The sequence below is a fragment of the Scyliorhinus canicula genome, chromosome 5 (genome assembly GCF_902713615.1).
Source record: "Scyliorhinus canicula chromosome 5, sScyCan1.1, whole genome shotgun sequence".
Taxonomy (NCBI): domain Eukaryota; kingdom Metazoa; phylum Chordata; class Chondrichthyes; order Carcharhiniformes; family Scyliorhinidae; genus Scyliorhinus; species Scyliorhinus canicula.
The window spans coordinates 32,073,690-32,092,510 of NC_052150.1; the positions used below are offsets into that span (position 1 = coordinate 32,073,690).

General features: G+C 50.5%; 1 protein-coding gene across 1 annotated transcript in view; it reads left to right on the forward strand.

The window, feature by feature from the left end:
• The window catches only part of LOC119965894 (genetic suppressor element 1-like), a 212,530-nt gene that overhangs the window by 144,782 nt on the left and 48,927 nt on the right, over nucleotides 1-18,821 (forward strand). The window contains 4 exon segments of the mRNA XM_038796865.1: nucleotides 9,023-9,232; nucleotides 9,567-9,755; nucleotides 11,506-11,867; nucleotides 17,021-17,297. Of these exon segments, the coding sequence (XP_038652793.1) occupies nucleotides 9,023-9,232; nucleotides 9,567-9,755; nucleotides 11,506-11,867; nucleotides 17,021-17,297 (1,038 nt within the window).

An 18,821-nucleotide genomic window follows, 5' to 3' on the forward strand; every position in this document is an offset into this window, starting at 1 on the left:
ACCAAGATACCTATCTTTGAGCCAGGAAGTCCAGAAAAGGCTGCCATCGTTTATAGAACCCTTGTATTGATCCTCTCAGGGCAAATTTGACCCTTTCCAATTTTATAAATCCCGCCATGTCACTGATCCAGGTCTCGACACTTGGGGGCCTCGCATCCTTCCACTGCAGCAGAATCCTTCGTCGGGCTACTAGGGACGCAAAGGCCAGGACACCGACCTCTTTCGCCTCCTGCACTCCCGGCTCTACCGCAACTCCAAAAATCGCGAGTCCCCACCCTGGTTTGACCCTGGATCCAACCACCCTCGACACCGTCCCCGCCACCCCCTTCCAGAATTCTTCCAGTGCTGGGCATGCCCAGAACATATGGGCGTGGTTCGCTGGACTCCCCGAACATCTGGTGCACCTGTCCTCACCCCCAAAGAACCTACTCATCATAGTCCCGGACATGTGGGCCCGATGCAGCACCTTAAATTGGATGAGACTAAGCCTCGCACATGAGGAGGAAGAGTTGACTCTCTCCAAGGCGCCCGCCCAAGTTCCGTCCTCTATCTGCTCCCCGAGTTCCTCCTCCCATTTAGCCTTCAGCTCCTCCACTGACGACTCCTCCACCTCCTGCATTACCTTATAGATGTCAGACACCTTCCCCTCTCCGACCCACACCCCCGAAAGCACTCTGTCCATCGTCCCCCGCGAGGGCAGCAAAGAGAATCCCTCTACCTGTCGCCTAGCAAATGCCTTTACCTGCAAGTATCTGAACATGTTCCCTTGGGGAAGGCCAAATTTATCTTCCAGTTCCCCCAGGCCCGCAAACCTCCCGCCAATAAACAGGTCCCTCAATTTACTGATGCCCACCCTCTGCCACCCCCTAAATCCCCCATCCCTGTTCCCTGGGATGAACCAATGATTGCCACCCAATGGAGCATCCATCGAGCCCCCTGTTTCCCCCCGATGCCGTCTCCACTGTCCCCAGATTCTTAGGGTCGCCGCCACCACTGGGCTCGTGGTAAACCTCTTAGGGGAGAGCGGCAACGGCGCCGTTACCATGGCACCCAGGCTCGTACCGCTACATGACGCCATCTCCATTCTTTTCCACGCCGCCCCTCCCCCCTCCATCACCCATTTACGCACCATTGACACATTGGCCGCCAAATAGTACCCCAGAAGGTTGGGCAGCGCCAGCCCACCTCTATCCCTCCCTCGCTCCAGGAACACCCTCTTCACTCTCGGAGTCCCATGTGCCCACACGAAGCTCAAAATACTGCTAGTCACTCTCCTAAAGAAGGCCCTGGGGATAAAGATGGGCAGGCACTGAAAGAGGAACAAGAACCTCGGAAGCACTGTCATTTTGACGGACTGTACCCTCCCCGCCAACGACAATGGCAGCATGTCCCACCTCTTGAACTCCTCCTCCATCTGATCTACAAGTCTGGTGAAATTATGTTTGTGAAGAGACCCCCAGCCCCTGGCCACCTGCACCCCCAGGTACCTAAAGCTCTCCCCTGTCCGCCTAAGCGGGAGCCTACCAATTCCTTCCTCCTGGTCTCCAGGGTGCACCACAAACACCTCACTCTTGCCTAAATTTAGTTTATAACCTGAAAAGGTCCCAAACTCAGCTAGCAGCTCCATTACCCCCGGCATCCCTCCAACCGGGTCCGCCACATACAGTAACAGGTCATCGGCATACAACGACACCCTATGTTCCTTCGCACCTCGCACCAAACCTCTCCACCTCTCTGAATCCCTCAACGCCATTGCCAGCGGCTCGATTGCCAGTGCAAACAACAAGGGGGACAGGGGGCAACCCTGCCTGGTCCCTCGGTAAAGCCGAAAGTACTCCGACCTCCTCCCATTCGTGGCCACGCACGCCATCGGGGCCTCATATAGCAGCCTTACCCATCTAATGAACCCTTCACCAAATCCAAACCTCCCCAACACCTCCCATAAGTACCCCCACTCCACTCTATCGAAGGCCTTCTCCGCATCCAGCGCCACCACTATCTCTGCCTCCCCCTCAATCGCCGGCATCATGATGACATTCAACAATCTCCGCACATTCGTGTTCAGCTGCCTTCCCTTCACAAAACCTGTCTGGTCCTCATGCACAACCCCTGGCACACAGTCCTCTATCCTGGTGGCCAGGATTTTTGCCAGCACCTTGGCATCTACGTTGAGAAGAGATATGGGCCTGTATGAACCACACTGCTGGGGGTCCTTGTCCCTCTTTAAAATTAACGAGATCAGCGCCCGCGACATCGTCGGGGGCAAAGTCCCCCCTTCCCACGCTTCATTGAGTGTCCGCACCAGCAAGGGGCCCACTAGGTCCACAAAATTTCTATAAAATTCCACCAGGAACCCAGCCGGCCCCGGTGCCTTCCCTGACTGCATCTGCCCGATCCTCTGAACTAGCTCCTCCAGCTCAATCGGCGCACCCAACCCCTCCACCTGCTCCCCCTGCACCTTCGGGAAAGAAAGCCCGCCGAGGAACCTCTCCATTCCCCTCCTCCCCCCCGCTGGCTCCGACCGGTACAGTTCCCCGTAAAAGTCCTTGAAGACCTCATTCACCTCTACCCCCTTCCGCACCACATTCCCACTCTTGTCTCTCACTCCAGCAATTTCCTTAGCCGCATCCCGCTTGCGGAGCTGATGAGCCAGCATCCTACTTGCCTTTTCACCATGTTCGTACACTGCCCCTTGTGCCTTCCTCCACTGTGCCTCCGCCTTTCTAGTGGTCAGCAAATCAAATTTAGCCTGCAGGCTGCGCCTCTCCCCCAACAATCCCGCCTCTGGTGCCTCCGCGTACCTCCTGTCTACCTCCAGCATCTTTCCCACCAGTCTATCCCTCTCACTCCTCTCGCTCCTCTCCCTGTGTGCCCGGATGGATATCAGCTCCCCACGAATCACTGCCTTCAGGGCTTCCCAGACCACCCCCACCTGAACCTCCCCCGTATCATTCACCTCGAGGTACCCCTCAATACTTGCCCGGACCCTCCTACACACCTCCTCCTCCGCCAACAACCCCACATCCAACCGCCACAATGGGCGCTGGTCCCGCACCTCCCCCATCTCCAACTCTATCCAATGCGGAGCGTGGTCGGAGATTGCAATGGCCGAATACTCGGCCTCCTCCACTCACGGAATCAGTCCCCTACTCACCACGAAGAAGTCTATCCGAGAGTAGACCCTATGTACGTGGGAGAAGAAAGAGTACTCGCGTGCCCTCGGCCTCACAAACCTCCATGGATCCACCCCACCCATCTGGTCCATAAACCCTCTCAGTACCTTGGCCGCCGCCGGCCTCCTACCCGTCCTAGAGCTGGACCGATCCAGTGAAGGATCCAACACCGTATTGAAGTTCCCCCCCCCCCCCATGATCAGACCTCCCGCCTCCAGATCCGGGACCCGTCCCAACATTAGCCTCATAAAGCCCGCATCGTCCCAATTTGGGGCATACACACTAGCAAGTACCACCTTCTCTCCTTGTAGCCTGCCCCTAACCATAACATACCTACCCCCCTTATCCGCCACCACCTCCGATGCCTCAAACAACACATTTTTCCCCACCAGAATCGCCACTCCCCGGTTCTTCACATCCAACCCAGAGTGGAAAACCTGCCCCACCCATCCCTTCCTCAGACGGACCTGGTCCGCCACCTTCAGGTGGGTCTCCTGAAGCATTGCCACATCTGCCTTTAGCCCCTTCAGATGAGCAAGTACCCTCGACCGCTTCACCGGCCCATTCAATCCTCTCGCATTCCAGGTGACCAACCGAATCAGAGGGCGTCCCGCCCCCCTCCCCCGTCGACTAGCCATAGCCCGTTGACTGCCCGCCCCAGGCCAGCACCCCCTGCCCGACCCAGTTCCCACAGCGACAACACCTCACCTCTGACCCCCCAGCCCCCACCAGCTCCTTCCTGACCCGACCAGCAGCAACCCGCTATTCCCCTTTCCCCCCCTCCCTTCCCCCCCAGGCTAGGAACCCTCTTAGCCGCGAACCGTCCTCCAGGCCTCCGCAAAAGTGCGGAATTCTCCGCACCTTTGGGGGCTAGGCCCCCGCCGGAGTGGTTGGCGCCACGCCAACTGGTGCCAAAACCGGCGCCAACGGCCTTTGAATCCTGCCACCCGGCGTCAGGGCTGGCCGAAAGGCCTTCGCAGGTTCGCGCATGCACCGGTGCGTCAGCTGATGTTACCACCGGCGCATGCGCGGTAGGGGGGGGGTCTCTTCCGCCTCCGCCATGGTGGAGAGTGCCCCCACAGCACGGTGGGCCCCGATCGCGGGCCTGGCCACTGTGGGGGCACCCCCCCGGGGTCCGATCGCCCTGCGACCCCCCCAAGGACGCCGGGGGCCCCCTTGCGCTGCCAATCCTGCCGCCACCAGAGGTGGTTGAAAGCACAGCGGCGGGATTGGCCTCTCAGCGGCGGGACTTCGGCCCATCGCGGGCCGGAGAAACGCCACAGGGGGCTCGCCGATCGGCGCGGGGGGCCCGCCGATCTGCGCGGCGCGATTCCTGCCCCCATCAATTCCCGGGTGGCGGAGAATTCCAGCCATGGCGGGGGCTGGATTTTCTCCGGCCCCGGGCGATTCTCCGACCCTGCGGGGGGTCGGAGAATTTTGCCCCAGTTTCTTCATACGCTCTGTTTTCTGTCCCTTACCAATTCTTTTTTTATAAACGCATTTTATTCAAACCTGTATCAAAGTAGGTTACAGCAAATAAACATCCCGGGAAACATTCTTCCCAACAATCAACTCTACAGTTTGTACAATTTCCCTCCTTTTTCACCCTCCCCTGCGATGAACAGCTCCTCAAACACGGTCACAAGCATCCCCCACCTTTTCTCAAACTCCCCTGCTGAGCCCCTTAACTCATACTTTATCTTCTCTAACTGCAGGAAGTCGTACAGGTCACCCAGCCATACTGCTATCCCCAGTGGTGATGCCGACCGCCACTCCAGCAAAATTCATCACCGTGCAATCAGAGAGGCGAAGGCCAAGACATCGGCCTTCCTCCTCTCCATGAGTTCCGGCTTCTCTAAAACCCCAAATATCACCACCAAAGGGTCCGGGTCCACCTCCTCCTCCACTATCCTGGCTAAGACCCCAAACACTCCCGCTCAGAATCTTCCCAATTTTTCATAACCCCAAAACATGTGCGCATGATTCGTTGGCCCCCACCCACATCTCTCACACCCATCTGCTACTCCCTGAAAGAACCCACTCATTCTCGCCCGAGTCATATGCACCCTGTGCACCACCTTAAACTGTATCAGGTTCATCCTTGCACAAGAGGATGTCCTGTTTACCCTTCGCAGTGCCTCACTCCATACTCCCCAATTGATCTCCAGTCCCAACTCCGCTTCCCATTTCTCCTTGATCTTCACCACTCGCTCGCCTCCCTGTTCCCCTAGCCACTTATATATATCCCCAATTGTTCCCTCCCCTTCCACATCCGGAAGCAGCAGTCGTTCCAGCAGGGTGTATCCCAGCAGTCTAGGGAACCCCTTCCAGACCTTTCGTGCAAAGTCCCTAACCTGTAGATACCTGAACTCACTACCCCTCGGCAGCTCTACCCTCTCCCTTAGCCCTTAACCAATTCTTGATCCATGCTCCTATATTGCACCCCGATTCCATGTGCCATAATCGCTAACGTAACAACCTCTTGTGTGACATCTGACGGAATATTGTCAGAAAATCCAAATATATTTCACTCACTGGCTCCCCATAATCTAAATTGTTAGTTCCACCCTCCAAAATGCTAGTAGATTAGTCGAGCATAATTTCATTAAATCCTGTTGACTTTATCCAATCAAATGTAATTTTTCAAGTTTCCTGGTGCCACATACCTATTAATAAATTCTAGCATTTTCCCTACTCCTGGTGTTGGGCTATCTGGCCTGCCGATTTGTGTCTCCTCTCTCTCCTTTCTTGAATAGTAGGGTTATGGTAATTATCTTCCAATCCACAGAAACCATTTGAGAATCTTGGAAATTCTGGAAGATCAAAACTAATGCATTCACCAACTTTGCAGTTTCCTTTATTAAATCCCTAGACTTTAGGCCTTCAGTTCCAGGGCCTTTTTTTTAGCTTTTAATTCCATAGTTTCTCCAGCACTTTTTCGTTATCAATACCTCCTCACTCTAATTAGACCCTTGGTTTCACACACCATTTCCATTATGATCAGTGTGTTATCTACTGTGAAGGCAGACACAAAGTATTTGATTAAATCCTCTGCCATTTTCTTATTTTCCATTAAAATTTCTCTAGCCTGGGGGCAGCACGGTGGCCTAGTGGTTAGCACAACTGCCTCACGGCGCTGAGGTCCCAGGTTCGATCCCGGCTCTGGGTCACTGTCCGTGTGGAGTTTGCACATTCTCCCCGTGTCTGTGTGGATTTCGCCCCCACAACCCAAAAATGTGCAGAGTAGGTGGATTGGCCATGCTAAATTGCCCCTTAATTGGAAAAAATAATTGGGTAATCTAAATTTAAAAAAAAAAAAAAATTTCTCTAGCCTCAGCTTCTTTTACTTTTGCTAATCTTTTCCTATTTGTATACTTGAAAAAGGATTTACAATTGTCTTGTTTTATACTGCGTCTTAGTTTACTCAGACTGTTTTTCTCCCTTCCTATCAACTTATTGGTCACCCCTTGTTGATTTTTAAAACTCTACCAATCCTAAAGTTTATTAATTATTATTGCACCATCATAAGCCTCTTCTTTTAATCTAATGCTCCCCTTAACTTGTCTTGTTAATCAGGGCTGTACAACTTTTCCAGTGCTGTTTTAATTCCTCAAGTGAATCTACTTTAATTGGAAGTTATTAATTATTTATTTGAATATTTGCCTTTTCTTGCCCACCACCATATCTTTTAATCTTATATCTCAATTTACTTTATCCAACTTGTTCCTCAAGATTAAGATTAAGAAGATTAAAGAGATATCTACATAATTGTTAAATTTAAGATGCTAGTTTCACGAGTGACCACGACCCTCTCAAACTTGCTATTCAATTCTGTCATATTCTGAGCACTCATCCCCGACAATCTTGCACTCTCAAATAGTTAATCCTGTCCCATTGCAGTGAATGATACCCACATGGGGTAGCTAAGTGCTCTATCCATAACGAATTCTTACTATAGGATATGTGTGTAACCAACAGTAAAAGCACATTAATCTTTCAAAAGAGAAACCGTCTGATTCTATAACATTGTGGAAAATGTTGATTCGAATAATATTGGGCAGGATTCTGTTTCAGAAACTAAATGCTACCGCTTTTTGGAGAATCAGGATATGTTCTGCTGGCGCTAGGAGTGCCACTGAGGTGCTATTCTCAAAAATATGCTTAGCGTCAAACATGTTGGCTTCCCTGCCCTTGCTGGTATGGGGCTTCCATTTTGAATGAGAGCCCTGATCCTTGCAGAGACAGTCCCCCCTCCACCTCACAATGCAAATCTTGACCTCCACCCCCCGCTGACAATGTCCCTCATCAAGGAGGGACATTCTCCCCCCCCCCCACCACGGAATAATGGCCACCACTCTTCCTCCCCCTCCCACACACCCCATGCACGCCTGACTTTTCTAACCACAGAAAGAACTTAGCATTGTTGAAGTGGCCAGCAGCTGTTAATCAGAAGAAGGTTGTTTAAAAACATTGCCGTTAGGATCAATGGAGGCAGAAAGACATGCTGTTAGGTACTTTGGACATTCTGAATTCTCCCTCTGTGTACCCGAACAGGCGCCGGAATGTGGCAACTCGGGGCTTTTCACAGTAACTCCATTGCAGTGTTAATGTAAGCCTGCTTGTGACAATAAAAGATTATTTAAAAAAATGGTATTTCACATGCATTCAAGCATGAGAGGAAAGATGAATAAACATGCTGTGTTTAAACCATTAAACTGTCAATCAAAGGCTAGTTAAATGTACAGCACTGCGAAATTGAATGAATGCCAAGCATTTCAAAGGATCTCGGGGGGTTTTAAGGCTTTTCAAGTGTTGTGGGCATTCTACGAAGCTCAAACACTTCAAAAAGCAGCAATTTTAAATGCATAGGGCTGAGAGAGAAGATGTGAGGAAGTGTGGGAGTCTTTCCTGGCTTGCATCTTCGATGAACTGCCTGATCTGCTCATCAGCAGTCAGGTGGAGCAGATCAGAGTGAGGAGGCCACTTCAGAGTTTAAACAGGTCAGGCAAGGATGATGATTTTGATCAGAGGGCTGCCTGAAATCGCCATGCCAAGAGTGATCTTCAGGTTGCCCAGGGCTGGAAGCAGCAGTCCAGACTCGGGACCCCCATCCTGAGGATGAAATCTAGGGTCAACCACTCACCTACAGCCTGAGCCCAACCAACCTCCAAGACCTTTGTGTAACCCTCCCTCTGCAGCCTGGCAGCAGCAGCGTGCCAGGACCTCACTCGTCAATACATGCACCAAAGCCGGCTCGGTGGCATTCCCGCTGGGGGGGGTGGAGATTTGGGCATCCTGTCCATTAATCGCATTCAAATGAATGCATATGAACTGTTTGCATGTTCCCGCCGACGCCCGCTGTGGCCGGCGGGGTGGGACCGGGGATAGGTCTGCTGTCCAGCACCAATCCCATTTTTGGGCCAATACAGGATTCTCTGTTTGATTGAGATTCCCAATCTTAGCGGCAGGGAGTGGAGAATTCCGCCCATTGTCTCTTTAGTATTTTTTTATTTCTCTCTTGAGATGTGGGCATTGCTGGCTAGGCTAGCATTTGTTGCCCTTGAGAAGGTGGTGGTGAGCTGCCACCTTGAACTGCTGCAGTCCATGTGGTGTAGGTATACCCTCAGTGCTATTAGGGAGGCAGTGCCATGATTTTGACCCAATGACAGTGAAAGAACAGCAGTATATTTCCAAGTCAGGATGGTGAGTGGCTTGGAAGGAAACTTCCAGGTGGTGGTGTTCCCATGTGTCTGCTACCCTTCTAGATGGACCGCATCCTTGGTTTAGTAACTGTACCTGAATTCTCAGCTTCAGTAGAATATATTTCCTGACAGCTTTTCAATTTTCAGTTTACAGAGACCCGTTCCACACTTGGTATCTTCCAGCAGTAGATCAGATGATTTCCTTGCAGGCTTCCGTCCGTATCACGGACGAGATGAAGTTCGGTCCTTGTCTTCTCTGCCTTCGCTAGGATTGGATTCCCCGACAGCTACTGCACCTGCAGCTTACTACCATCCTACCTTCCTCACCCATCTTCCATATCAACATCCAACATATAGGTGAGTATCTTGGTCTGGTGTACGAAACAAATTGAATAAAAAGTTAAAATCAACCTCCAATTATTCCATTCTTGTGTGTGGTTGCAATTTAACATTAGCATTATCATGTAATCCAGGAAGTATGATATTAACATGAAATGCCACCTACGAATTCAGTTTGATTTAGAAATATTCTGTAGTTTTCATCATACTTTTTGGTGGGACTGATATCCATAATGATCCCCTCAAAATAGCTTGCGAGTAATGGAGTGTGTTAATGAAAAATAGCTGTTCAGAATGGGCGCTTGTAGTTGTTGGGAGCAAGTTGAGTAATCTGTGTGTGTTTAATTTACAGAATCGATGACCCTTATGTCCTTTCACTTCAATCACCATTCCTGCACATTCCGCAGCCGGGTACCCTTCCACCTCTCCAACCGACCAGTATGCACCTCTCCCTCACTGCTATGAGACAGCCACTGAGCTTAGCTCACCCTTCACTCGCAGGTGTACACCCAGATCACTTATCAGTGCTTACAGCAGGAAGGTCAGTATTGAGCAAAGCATTTACACCTTTTGTAATAACAATGATTACATGCTTTTTAAAATGTAGTTTAATTGTTTCTTCTGAGCCAATAGGAGAAATAGACTTGCACCTCTGAAAAAATTAACCAAAGCCAGATCATTAACCTGGGGTCAAATTGCAGGAAAGCAACACCAAAATTCCACGAGGTATCCTACCTCAGCATAAATGCCGAGTCACACCTGACCTGGACATCCACCCTTGACCCCCGCCAATGTTCTCAAGCCAAGGGATGGTCCCACATTTGCATGTCGCAAGTGGACTAGGAGCACATCTGGGTACTCCATGCTTTACCAAAAAAAATACAGAAAATATATGAAAGAGGCCCAGGCATGGGGTTGCATCCTCAATGGAAGGGGCATTTAGTTGCATCCTGTTAGCATGTTTAATGGCCAATCCTTTGGGGATCCGAGCCATAATCCCATCTCAGTTGGGCCTAATATGTGCTCTTTGTTTGACCGCTCCTCCTGAGTTATACCTGCATTTAACAAGAAAACAACATTTATTAAACATGAAAAAATTGTATTATGATACAATAGTCCTTTACTCCCCTCTTTGTTTAACAATTCTACTCGGGTTTTAATCTGAACCCCAAGTGAACGTTTGAGGATGTCTCCTCAGAATCCCCCAGATGATTATCACATGAGAGTTTCCAAAATCCATTCCCAAAAACATGCTAAATTGCCCCTTAATTGGAAAATAAATTGAGTACTCTAAATTTATTTTTTAACAACCTCAGGTGTCTTAAAACTTTTTTCTGCCCAATTCCCTGGCTATCTGGATTGTATCTTGTTCCTTCGGTATCTTGCATCCTTGCAACTCCCTTGTCTTGTCCAGCTTCTCCTGGCCGAGTTGAGAGCTGTTCACTCCGAATGTCCTGTCTCCAGCTGCCCACAATTTAGCTAAAACTAAAACTTAAAATCTTTTTTATCCTTACAAAAGTCTCCAATTGCTGAGCAACCCCTGCTAGTTCGATTTATTATTCATGCGTAACTCTCTATGAGGACATATCACAGTTAGAATTGAAACCAACTCCCACACATGTATACAAACACCTTAGTCCAGCATGAATCTAACTATAGGTCTTGCCCTTCCAGGCTCAGAAACATTAAATTAGACCCACTTAAAGCTATACTTGATTTCTAATGTCTACCAATACAAATTTAAAACCTCATTTGTTTCCCAAACACTGTCGTTCAGTCCATCTACAGCAAAATAATCAATCTTCTTTCTGCTCATTACCTGTTAACACAGCAGATATAATTTTAAATTCCCGATTAAGGTTCATAAATATTGTGAACAACAAGATCCTGGAAAACATCCTTGAGGAGTACAACTGCCTACTTTTCCTCAGGCAGACCTTCTCCCACTTATCGTTGGGCTCTAACTTTGAATGGAAAACTAATTTTCAGCCCATCAGAGTGGAATAGAGTCTACTCCACCAGTCTGAGCCTTATTAAAAGCCTTGAGGCATGAGAAACTTTGTCAATTCAGAAAATCCTAACAAATTGAAATTGGGAAGGACAGAAGCACAAAGATAAGTTGTAAATTCTCAGCTTCCTCTAACTTCCAGTTTCAATGATATTGATCTAGGAACATGTCATCCACCATCTTTCTCAATTCACGAATGGGATATGTTAAGAGGAACTTTAAAAGGGGGAGCAGAAAAAGTACAAGATAGCTGTAAAAAGGGCGTTGCTTTGTGACTTCACAGATTGCAAATGGATGACGAGGTGAGACAGCGAGAAAAGGAGCATGAACACAAGGAAAAGGATTGGGAACGGCGGACTCCTCAGGAAAGGGAGCCAGAAGTGTTAACAGAACAGGACAGAAAGAGAGAAAAACAGCAAGAAATGGAATGGGAGAAAGAAGTTAAACGAAGGAAAGAAATGAAGCAGGAGAAAGAGCTTGAGATTGAATACAGGGTGGAGAAGAATGCAATTCCAATCAATAATACAGGAAAGCGGCGTTTGGAGGGATGGAGGAACTTCTTCTCTGCAATGGAACAGTTCCAGCCCGTTCAAAGTAATGATGAACATGCAAACCCATGGCGTATTATTCCATCTACTCAACCAGGTATTGCCTCCAAATTGTTTGACACTGATTTACTTCTGGCTGACTAAAGTGCTACCATCTTCAGGAGATGGTAAATCTTGTTTTCCATTAAATACAGACAAAACAACGGGTGGGATTTGTACATTCCCTCCTGCCTGCGGGATATTCTTTTTTTTTTTAAATAATTTTTATTGAAATTTTTACAAAATACAAAATATAAACATCTTAGCTCTATTAACATACAACCGCGGTAACACCCCATGAACAATACACCCCCCCAGTTTCAAGAGCAACTTCAAACAAAAAGAAAGAACAACAACAAAGATAAAGAACAAATAAAAAAAAACCAAACAAGAGAGAGATAGCACCCTCCACAAACCCATGTGCACAGTTCTCCCTCCCCCCAATCCTTACCCTGCTGCTGTCGGCCTATTTCCCTACCGTTCCGCCAGGAAGTCCAGAAACGGCTGCCACCGCCTGAAAAACCGTTGTACTGATCCCCTCAGGGCAAATTTCACCCTCTCCAATTTAATGAACCCCGCCATATCTGAGATCCAGGCCTCCACGCTTGGGGGCCTCGCATCCTTCCATTGGAGCAAGATCCTCCGCCGGGCTTCTAGGGACGCAAAGGCCAGGACCCCGGCCTCTATCGCCTCCTGCACTCCCGGCTCTACTGCAACCCCAAAAATTGCGAGTCCCCAGCCTGGCTCGACCCTGGACCCCACCACCCTCGACACCGTCTTTGCTACCCCCTTCCAAAGCTCCCCTAACGCTGGGCACGCCCAAAACATATGGGCGTGGTTCGCTGGGCTCCCCGAGCACCTAGCACACCTGTCCTCGCCCCCGAAAAACCTACTCATCCTCGTCCCAGTCATGTGGGCCCTATGCAGCACCTTGAACTGTACGAGGCTAAGCCTCGCACAGGAAGCGGAGGAATTCACTCTCTCCAGGGCATCCGCCCACGTCCCCTCCTCAATCTCCTCCCCCAGCTCCTCTTCCCACTTCCCCTTCAGTTCCTCCACCGAGGCCTCGTCTACCTCCTGCATTACCCGGTATATGTCCGAGATCCTGCCTCCTCCGACCCACACCCCCGAGAGCACCCTATCCCGCACCCCTCATGGGGGCAGCAAGGGGAACCCCTCCACCTGCTGCCTGGCAAACGCCCTCACCTGGATGTACCTAAACATGTTCCCCGGGGGGAGCCCAAACTTCCCCTCCAACTCCTCCAAGCTCGCAAACCTCCCCTCCACAAACAGGTCCCTCAACCTCCTAACCCCTGCCCTGTGCCAGCCCAGAAATCCGCCATCAATCCTCCCTGGGACAAACCGATGGTTCCCCCATATCGGGGCCTCCATCGAGCCCCCCATTTCTCCCCTGTGCCGTCTCCATTGCCCCCAAATTTTGAGAGTAGCCGCCACCACCGTGCTCGTGGTATACCTCGTTGGAGGGAGCGCAACTGCGCCGTTACTAGCGCTTCCAGGCTCGTGTCCACACAAGACGCCGCCTCCATCCTCTTCCACGCTGCCCCCTCCTCGTCCATTACCCACTTACGCACCATCGCTGCGTTGGCCGCCCAGTAGTACCCACAGAGATTGGGCAATGCCAGCCCCCCCCCCCCCCCCCCCCCCATCCCTGCCTCGCTCCAGGAACACTCTTCAAACCCTCGGAGTCCCATGCGCCCACACAAATCCCGTGATACTGCTGTTGACCCTCCTGAAAAAGGCCTTCGGGATAAGGATGGGGAGGCACTGGAACAAGAATAAAAACCTCGGGAGCACCGTCATCTTGACGGACTGCACCCTCCCCGCCAGTGACAGCGGTAACATATCCCATCTCTTAAACTCCTCCTCCATCTGCTCCACCAACCTTGTGAGGTTGAGCTTGTGCAGGGCCCCCCAGCTCCCCGCTACCTGGACCCCTAGGTACCTAAAACTCTTCCCTGCCTGCTTCAATGGGAGCCTACCAATCCCCTCCTCTTGATCCCCCGGATGCACCACAAACACCTCACTCTTGCCCAGGTTCAGCTTATACCCCGCGAAACCCCCGAATTCCCCAAGAATCCTCATCACCTCCGGCATCCCCCCCACCGGGTCCGCCATTTACAGCAACAGGTCGTCCGCGTACACCGAAACTCGATGCTCCTCCCCACCCCGCACCAGGCCCCTCCAGTTCCCTGACTCCCTCAGTGCCATGGCCAGGGGTTCAATCGCCAACGCGAAGAGCAAGGGGGACAGGGGGCACCCCTGTCTCGTCCCCCGATGCAGCCGAAAGTACTCCGACCTCATCCTATTCGTGGCTACACTTGCCATCGGGGCCTCGTAGAGCAACCTCACCCACCGGATAAACCCCTCCCCAAACCCAAACCTCTCCAACACCTCCCACAAGTACTCCCACTCGACCCGATCGAAGGCCTTCTCCACGTCCAACGCCACCACTATCTCCGCCTCCCCTTCCACCGCCGGCATCATAATGACATTGAGGAGTCTTCGCACGTTTGTGCTGCCTTCCCTTCACAAACCCCGTCTGGTCCTCATGTATGACCCCCGGCACACAATCCTCTATTCTAGTGGCCAGGATCTTTGCCAGCAGCTTAGCGTCGTCGTTCAGCAACGAAATCGGCCTATATGATCCACACTGCAGAGGGTCCTTGTCCCGCTTCAGGATCAAGGAAATCAGCGCCCGTGACATAGTTGCCCCCCCCCCCCCCCCCCCCCCCCTCTCCCTTGCCTCGTTAAAGGTCCGGACCAACAGGGGGCCCAACAGGTCCAAATACTTTTTATAGAATTCAGGCGGAAACCCGTCCGGCCCCGGCGCCTTCCCCGACTGCATGCTCCCTATCCCTTTGACCACCTCCTCCAACTCGATTGGCGCCCCTAGTCCCTCCACCCGCTCCTCTTCCACCCTCGGGAATCGCAACTTGTCCAGGAAGCGCCCCATTCCACCCTCCTCCACCGGGGGTTCAGACCGGTACAGTTCCCCATAGAAGTCCCTGAAGACCCCATTGACCTCTACCCCCCTCCGCACCACCTTCCCAGCTCTATCCGTCACTCCCCCAATCTCCCTGGCCGCGTTTCGCTTCCGGAGCTGGTGCGCCAGCATCCTGCTCGCCTTCTCCCCGTGTTCATACACCGCCCCCTGTGCTTTCCTCCACTGGGCTTCCGCCTTTCTGGTCGTCAGTAGGTCAAATATGGCCTGAAGGCTACGCCTCTCCCCCAGCAATCCCTCCCCTGGGGCCTCCGCATATCTCCTATCCACCTGCACCATCTCCCCTATCAGTCTTTATCTTTCCCTCTGCTCCCCCCTCTCCCTATGGGTTCGGATGGAGATCAATTCTCCCCTCATCACAGCCTTCAATGCCTCCCAGACCGTCCCCACCCGAACCTCCCCGTTATCATTGGCCTCGAGGTATCTCTCAATACACCCCCGGACCCTCCCGGCCACCTCCTCATCTGCCATCAGCCCCACCTCCATGCGCCAGAGCGGACGTTGGTCCCTCTCTTCCCCCAGCCCGAGGTCCATCCAGTGCGGGGCATGATCCGAAAAGGCAATGGCGGAGTATTCCACTTCCTCCACCCTCGACACCAGCCCCCTGCTCAGGACAAAAAAATCAATCTTTGAGTAGGCCTTATGTACATGAGAGAAAAACGAGTACTCCCTGGCCCTTGGCCTCGCAAACCTCCAGGGATCCACCCCCCCCCATCTGGTCCATAAATCCCCTCAACACCTTAGCCGCCGCCGACCTCCTGCCCGTCCGGGACTTGGATCGATCCAATGGGGGATCCAGTACTGTGTTCAAGTCTCCCCCCATGATCAGGCTCCCCGCCTCCAGGTCCGGAATGCGGCCCAGCATACGCCGCTTGAACCCCGCATCGTCCCAATTTGGGGCATAAACATTCACCAACACTACCCGCTCCCCCTGCAGCTTGCCACTCACCATCACGTACCTCCCGCCACTGTCAGCCACCACATTTAACGCCTCAAACGACACCTTCTTCCCCACCAGGATCGCCACCCCCTTACTCCTCTCATCCAGCCCTGAGTGGAATACTTGGCCCACCCACCCCTTTGCCTGCAGGATATTCTGATTCCACCAAAGTCAATGGATCTTTGACTGGCTCACTGCATTTTATAATCCTGCCCGCACGGCAACAGGGTGTAAAATTCCACCCAATAAATTAAGCTCCTGTAAAAATAAATGCATGAGCACATCAATTGTCTGCGAAAACAATTGTATACGTCTCTACTGCCCTACCTGGTATCCGAACAAAAAGCAGGCTTACGAATGCACGATATGAAGCCACTAACCCTTTAAATTCAGAAGGGTATATCTTCGAGCTGCCAGTCCTAAAAAATAGAATTAGCGCAACTCACAATCTTCTTAATGCTGTAAGTGGTATCACGGAAACTTCTGCCAGCTAAGTTAAACATGAAAATCTATGGCATGATAATGAATGTTAGCACAATTTCCCAATTTTCTCACCAGGAAAGCACTAACCACTCTATTTGTCCATCTAAAATAACCATTGAGGTCAGGTACAGTGGAGTAGATTTTTAACTTCCCCGCCATGCATTGATGGGTTGCCTCGTATAGAAATCACATGATTTTCTTTTGCCTTGAGAGGCATGCATTAATGTAGCAGGTAAAATTGTGTCAACCAAATGAGTTAAACGATTATCTTCCATTATCGGAGGCAGGCATATTAGGGCGTTTTTTCACTCCCTCCACCACTGGCACACAGTGGCAGTATTGTGTAGCCTCTACTAGATGCGCTACAGCAACTTGCCAACCTCTTATGATAGAACATGGGCAATAAGTTCACCACCACCTGCAAGTTCCCCTCACAGCCACACACCATCCTGACTTGGAACCATCTCGCCCGTTCCTTCACTGTCACCGGGTCAAAATCCTAGAACTCCCTTCTTAACAGCACTGTGGGTATGCCTATACTACGTGGACTGCAGAGGTTCAAGAAGGTAGCTCACCACCATCTTGGAGGCTTTTGTAATAAATGCTGACCTTTCTAGTAATACCCACATCCCATAAAAGTATAGAAAAATTGTGTTTAACAATCCAATAATCTATGGCCCAAAGTTTCATCACATTCAAGAGATTCTTTTTGTGCATATTTCTGACAATCAGGAAACGGACTTTCTGATCTGTATTTCTTTTGCAGAGAAATCCAAACCGTCCTCTCTGGGAAATGGAAAGGCTCGAACATTGCCTCTGGAACCTATTGCCCTACCTGCTTCCTCCTCTTTACTTGGGGTCCCCGCAAACCTTTCTTCGTATTCCTCATCCTTGGAGGGAAAATGTGCACTGCGTCACAGCCATCAGCAACAAGCGAGGGAGGAACAGCCAGGACATGGAGTCGACCTCCATCTGCACCACCTCCATCAGCTCCATAAGGAACAAGGACATCAGTTTCCAGAGCAGGAACGAGACAGAAGCAGGTGAGTAATATGTCAACAGATGCTGTTATTCCAGAAACAAAGAGCTCAGGCTCTTCCTAAGCAAGTAGTATCTGCATTTAATCCAATAAATGTAGCTTTTACTTTGTACATAAATCCAAAACTTTTTTTTTTAATTTAGATTAGCCAATTATTTTTTCTAATTAAGGGGCAATATAGCGTGGCCAATCCACCTACTCTGCACATTTTTGGGTTGTGGGGGCGAAAACCCACGCAGACACGGGGAGAATGTGCAAACTCCACACGGACAGTGACCCAGAGCCGGGATCGAACCTGGGACCTCAGCGCCGTGAGGTGGTTGTGCTAACCACTAGGCCACCGTGCTGCCCCATAAATCCAAAACTAATGTTGCCCAGCACTGCAATTTCTTGATGCATTAGATAAATGCAAATTATTCCGTTTCCCATTCCTGCCCTTAGACCCTCGCGTCCAGTCCTTTATCTCATCCACGGCATGTGTCTTATTGTTTCGATAACCTGAGAAAGAGGAAGTGGGAGGGAAGGAGTCTCTACAATACCACACCTGGGTTGGGAATTTCCAACCCCGTCCCCTTTGAGATCTTCCAGTCCCGCAGAAAGTCAGACTTTTGGCTTGACCACTGCATCTGCTGCGGTGAGTGCCACCAGGCCCCTGGTTTCAGATGGTGGGGCAAGTTTTATCAGATCTTTTTCCAAGTCGGTGGTGATGGTTTGGAGCTTGGTCTGGTGGTAGCACAAGATAAAAATGAGGGTGTGCTCTACCCCATTATTATATCTTGTTGGAGGATCTCGAGACTTTAGTCACTGCAAACCTGTCAGCTTGCTGAATGACGAAAGCACCATTTGTTTCTTCATCTTTCCTCTCAAACTTTGCATGCTGAAAAATAAAGAAAGAAGACAAAGTCTGATAAACACTTATTTGCTGTACAAGTAATGTTAGAGACTGAATCCTCTGACTCTGCAGTAAAGGAAATTTTGGTCAATTGCTAGCCAGGATGGTATGGCATAGCTCTATTCTATATTCCTTGATTCCCTTAGTACCCAAAAATCTATCGATCTCTGACTTCAATATATTAAATTACTGAGTTTCTTGGGCAGTGAGTTCTAAAGGTTTGCAACTCTTTAAGTGAAGACATTTCTCATCTCTGTCCTAAGTGGCTGATTCCTTGTTCTGGAGGATTGTAACCTCATGAGACTCTGCAGCGAAAGGAAACTATCTTTCATATTTTCTCAGGTCGCTTAAAATCTTTATATGTTTCAATGACTAAAGGCTTCATCAGCTCTAACTGTCTGCATAAGAGTAAGGTTTCCAGGCTTCGTCAGCCCTTTACAGACTGCTCCTCTTGCACATGTTCCCACAGACCATAACATTGAGACTGATCTCGATTCTGCAGAAAATGCTAGTCCTCATTTCCCCCCCTGACAACCACTTGCTTCCACACCACAGACTTCAGACCCAGTTCCTTTCTCTCCCACTGTCCCCATCCCCCGTTCCCCAGTTTCCCACATCCTCGCCTCCCACTCTGTC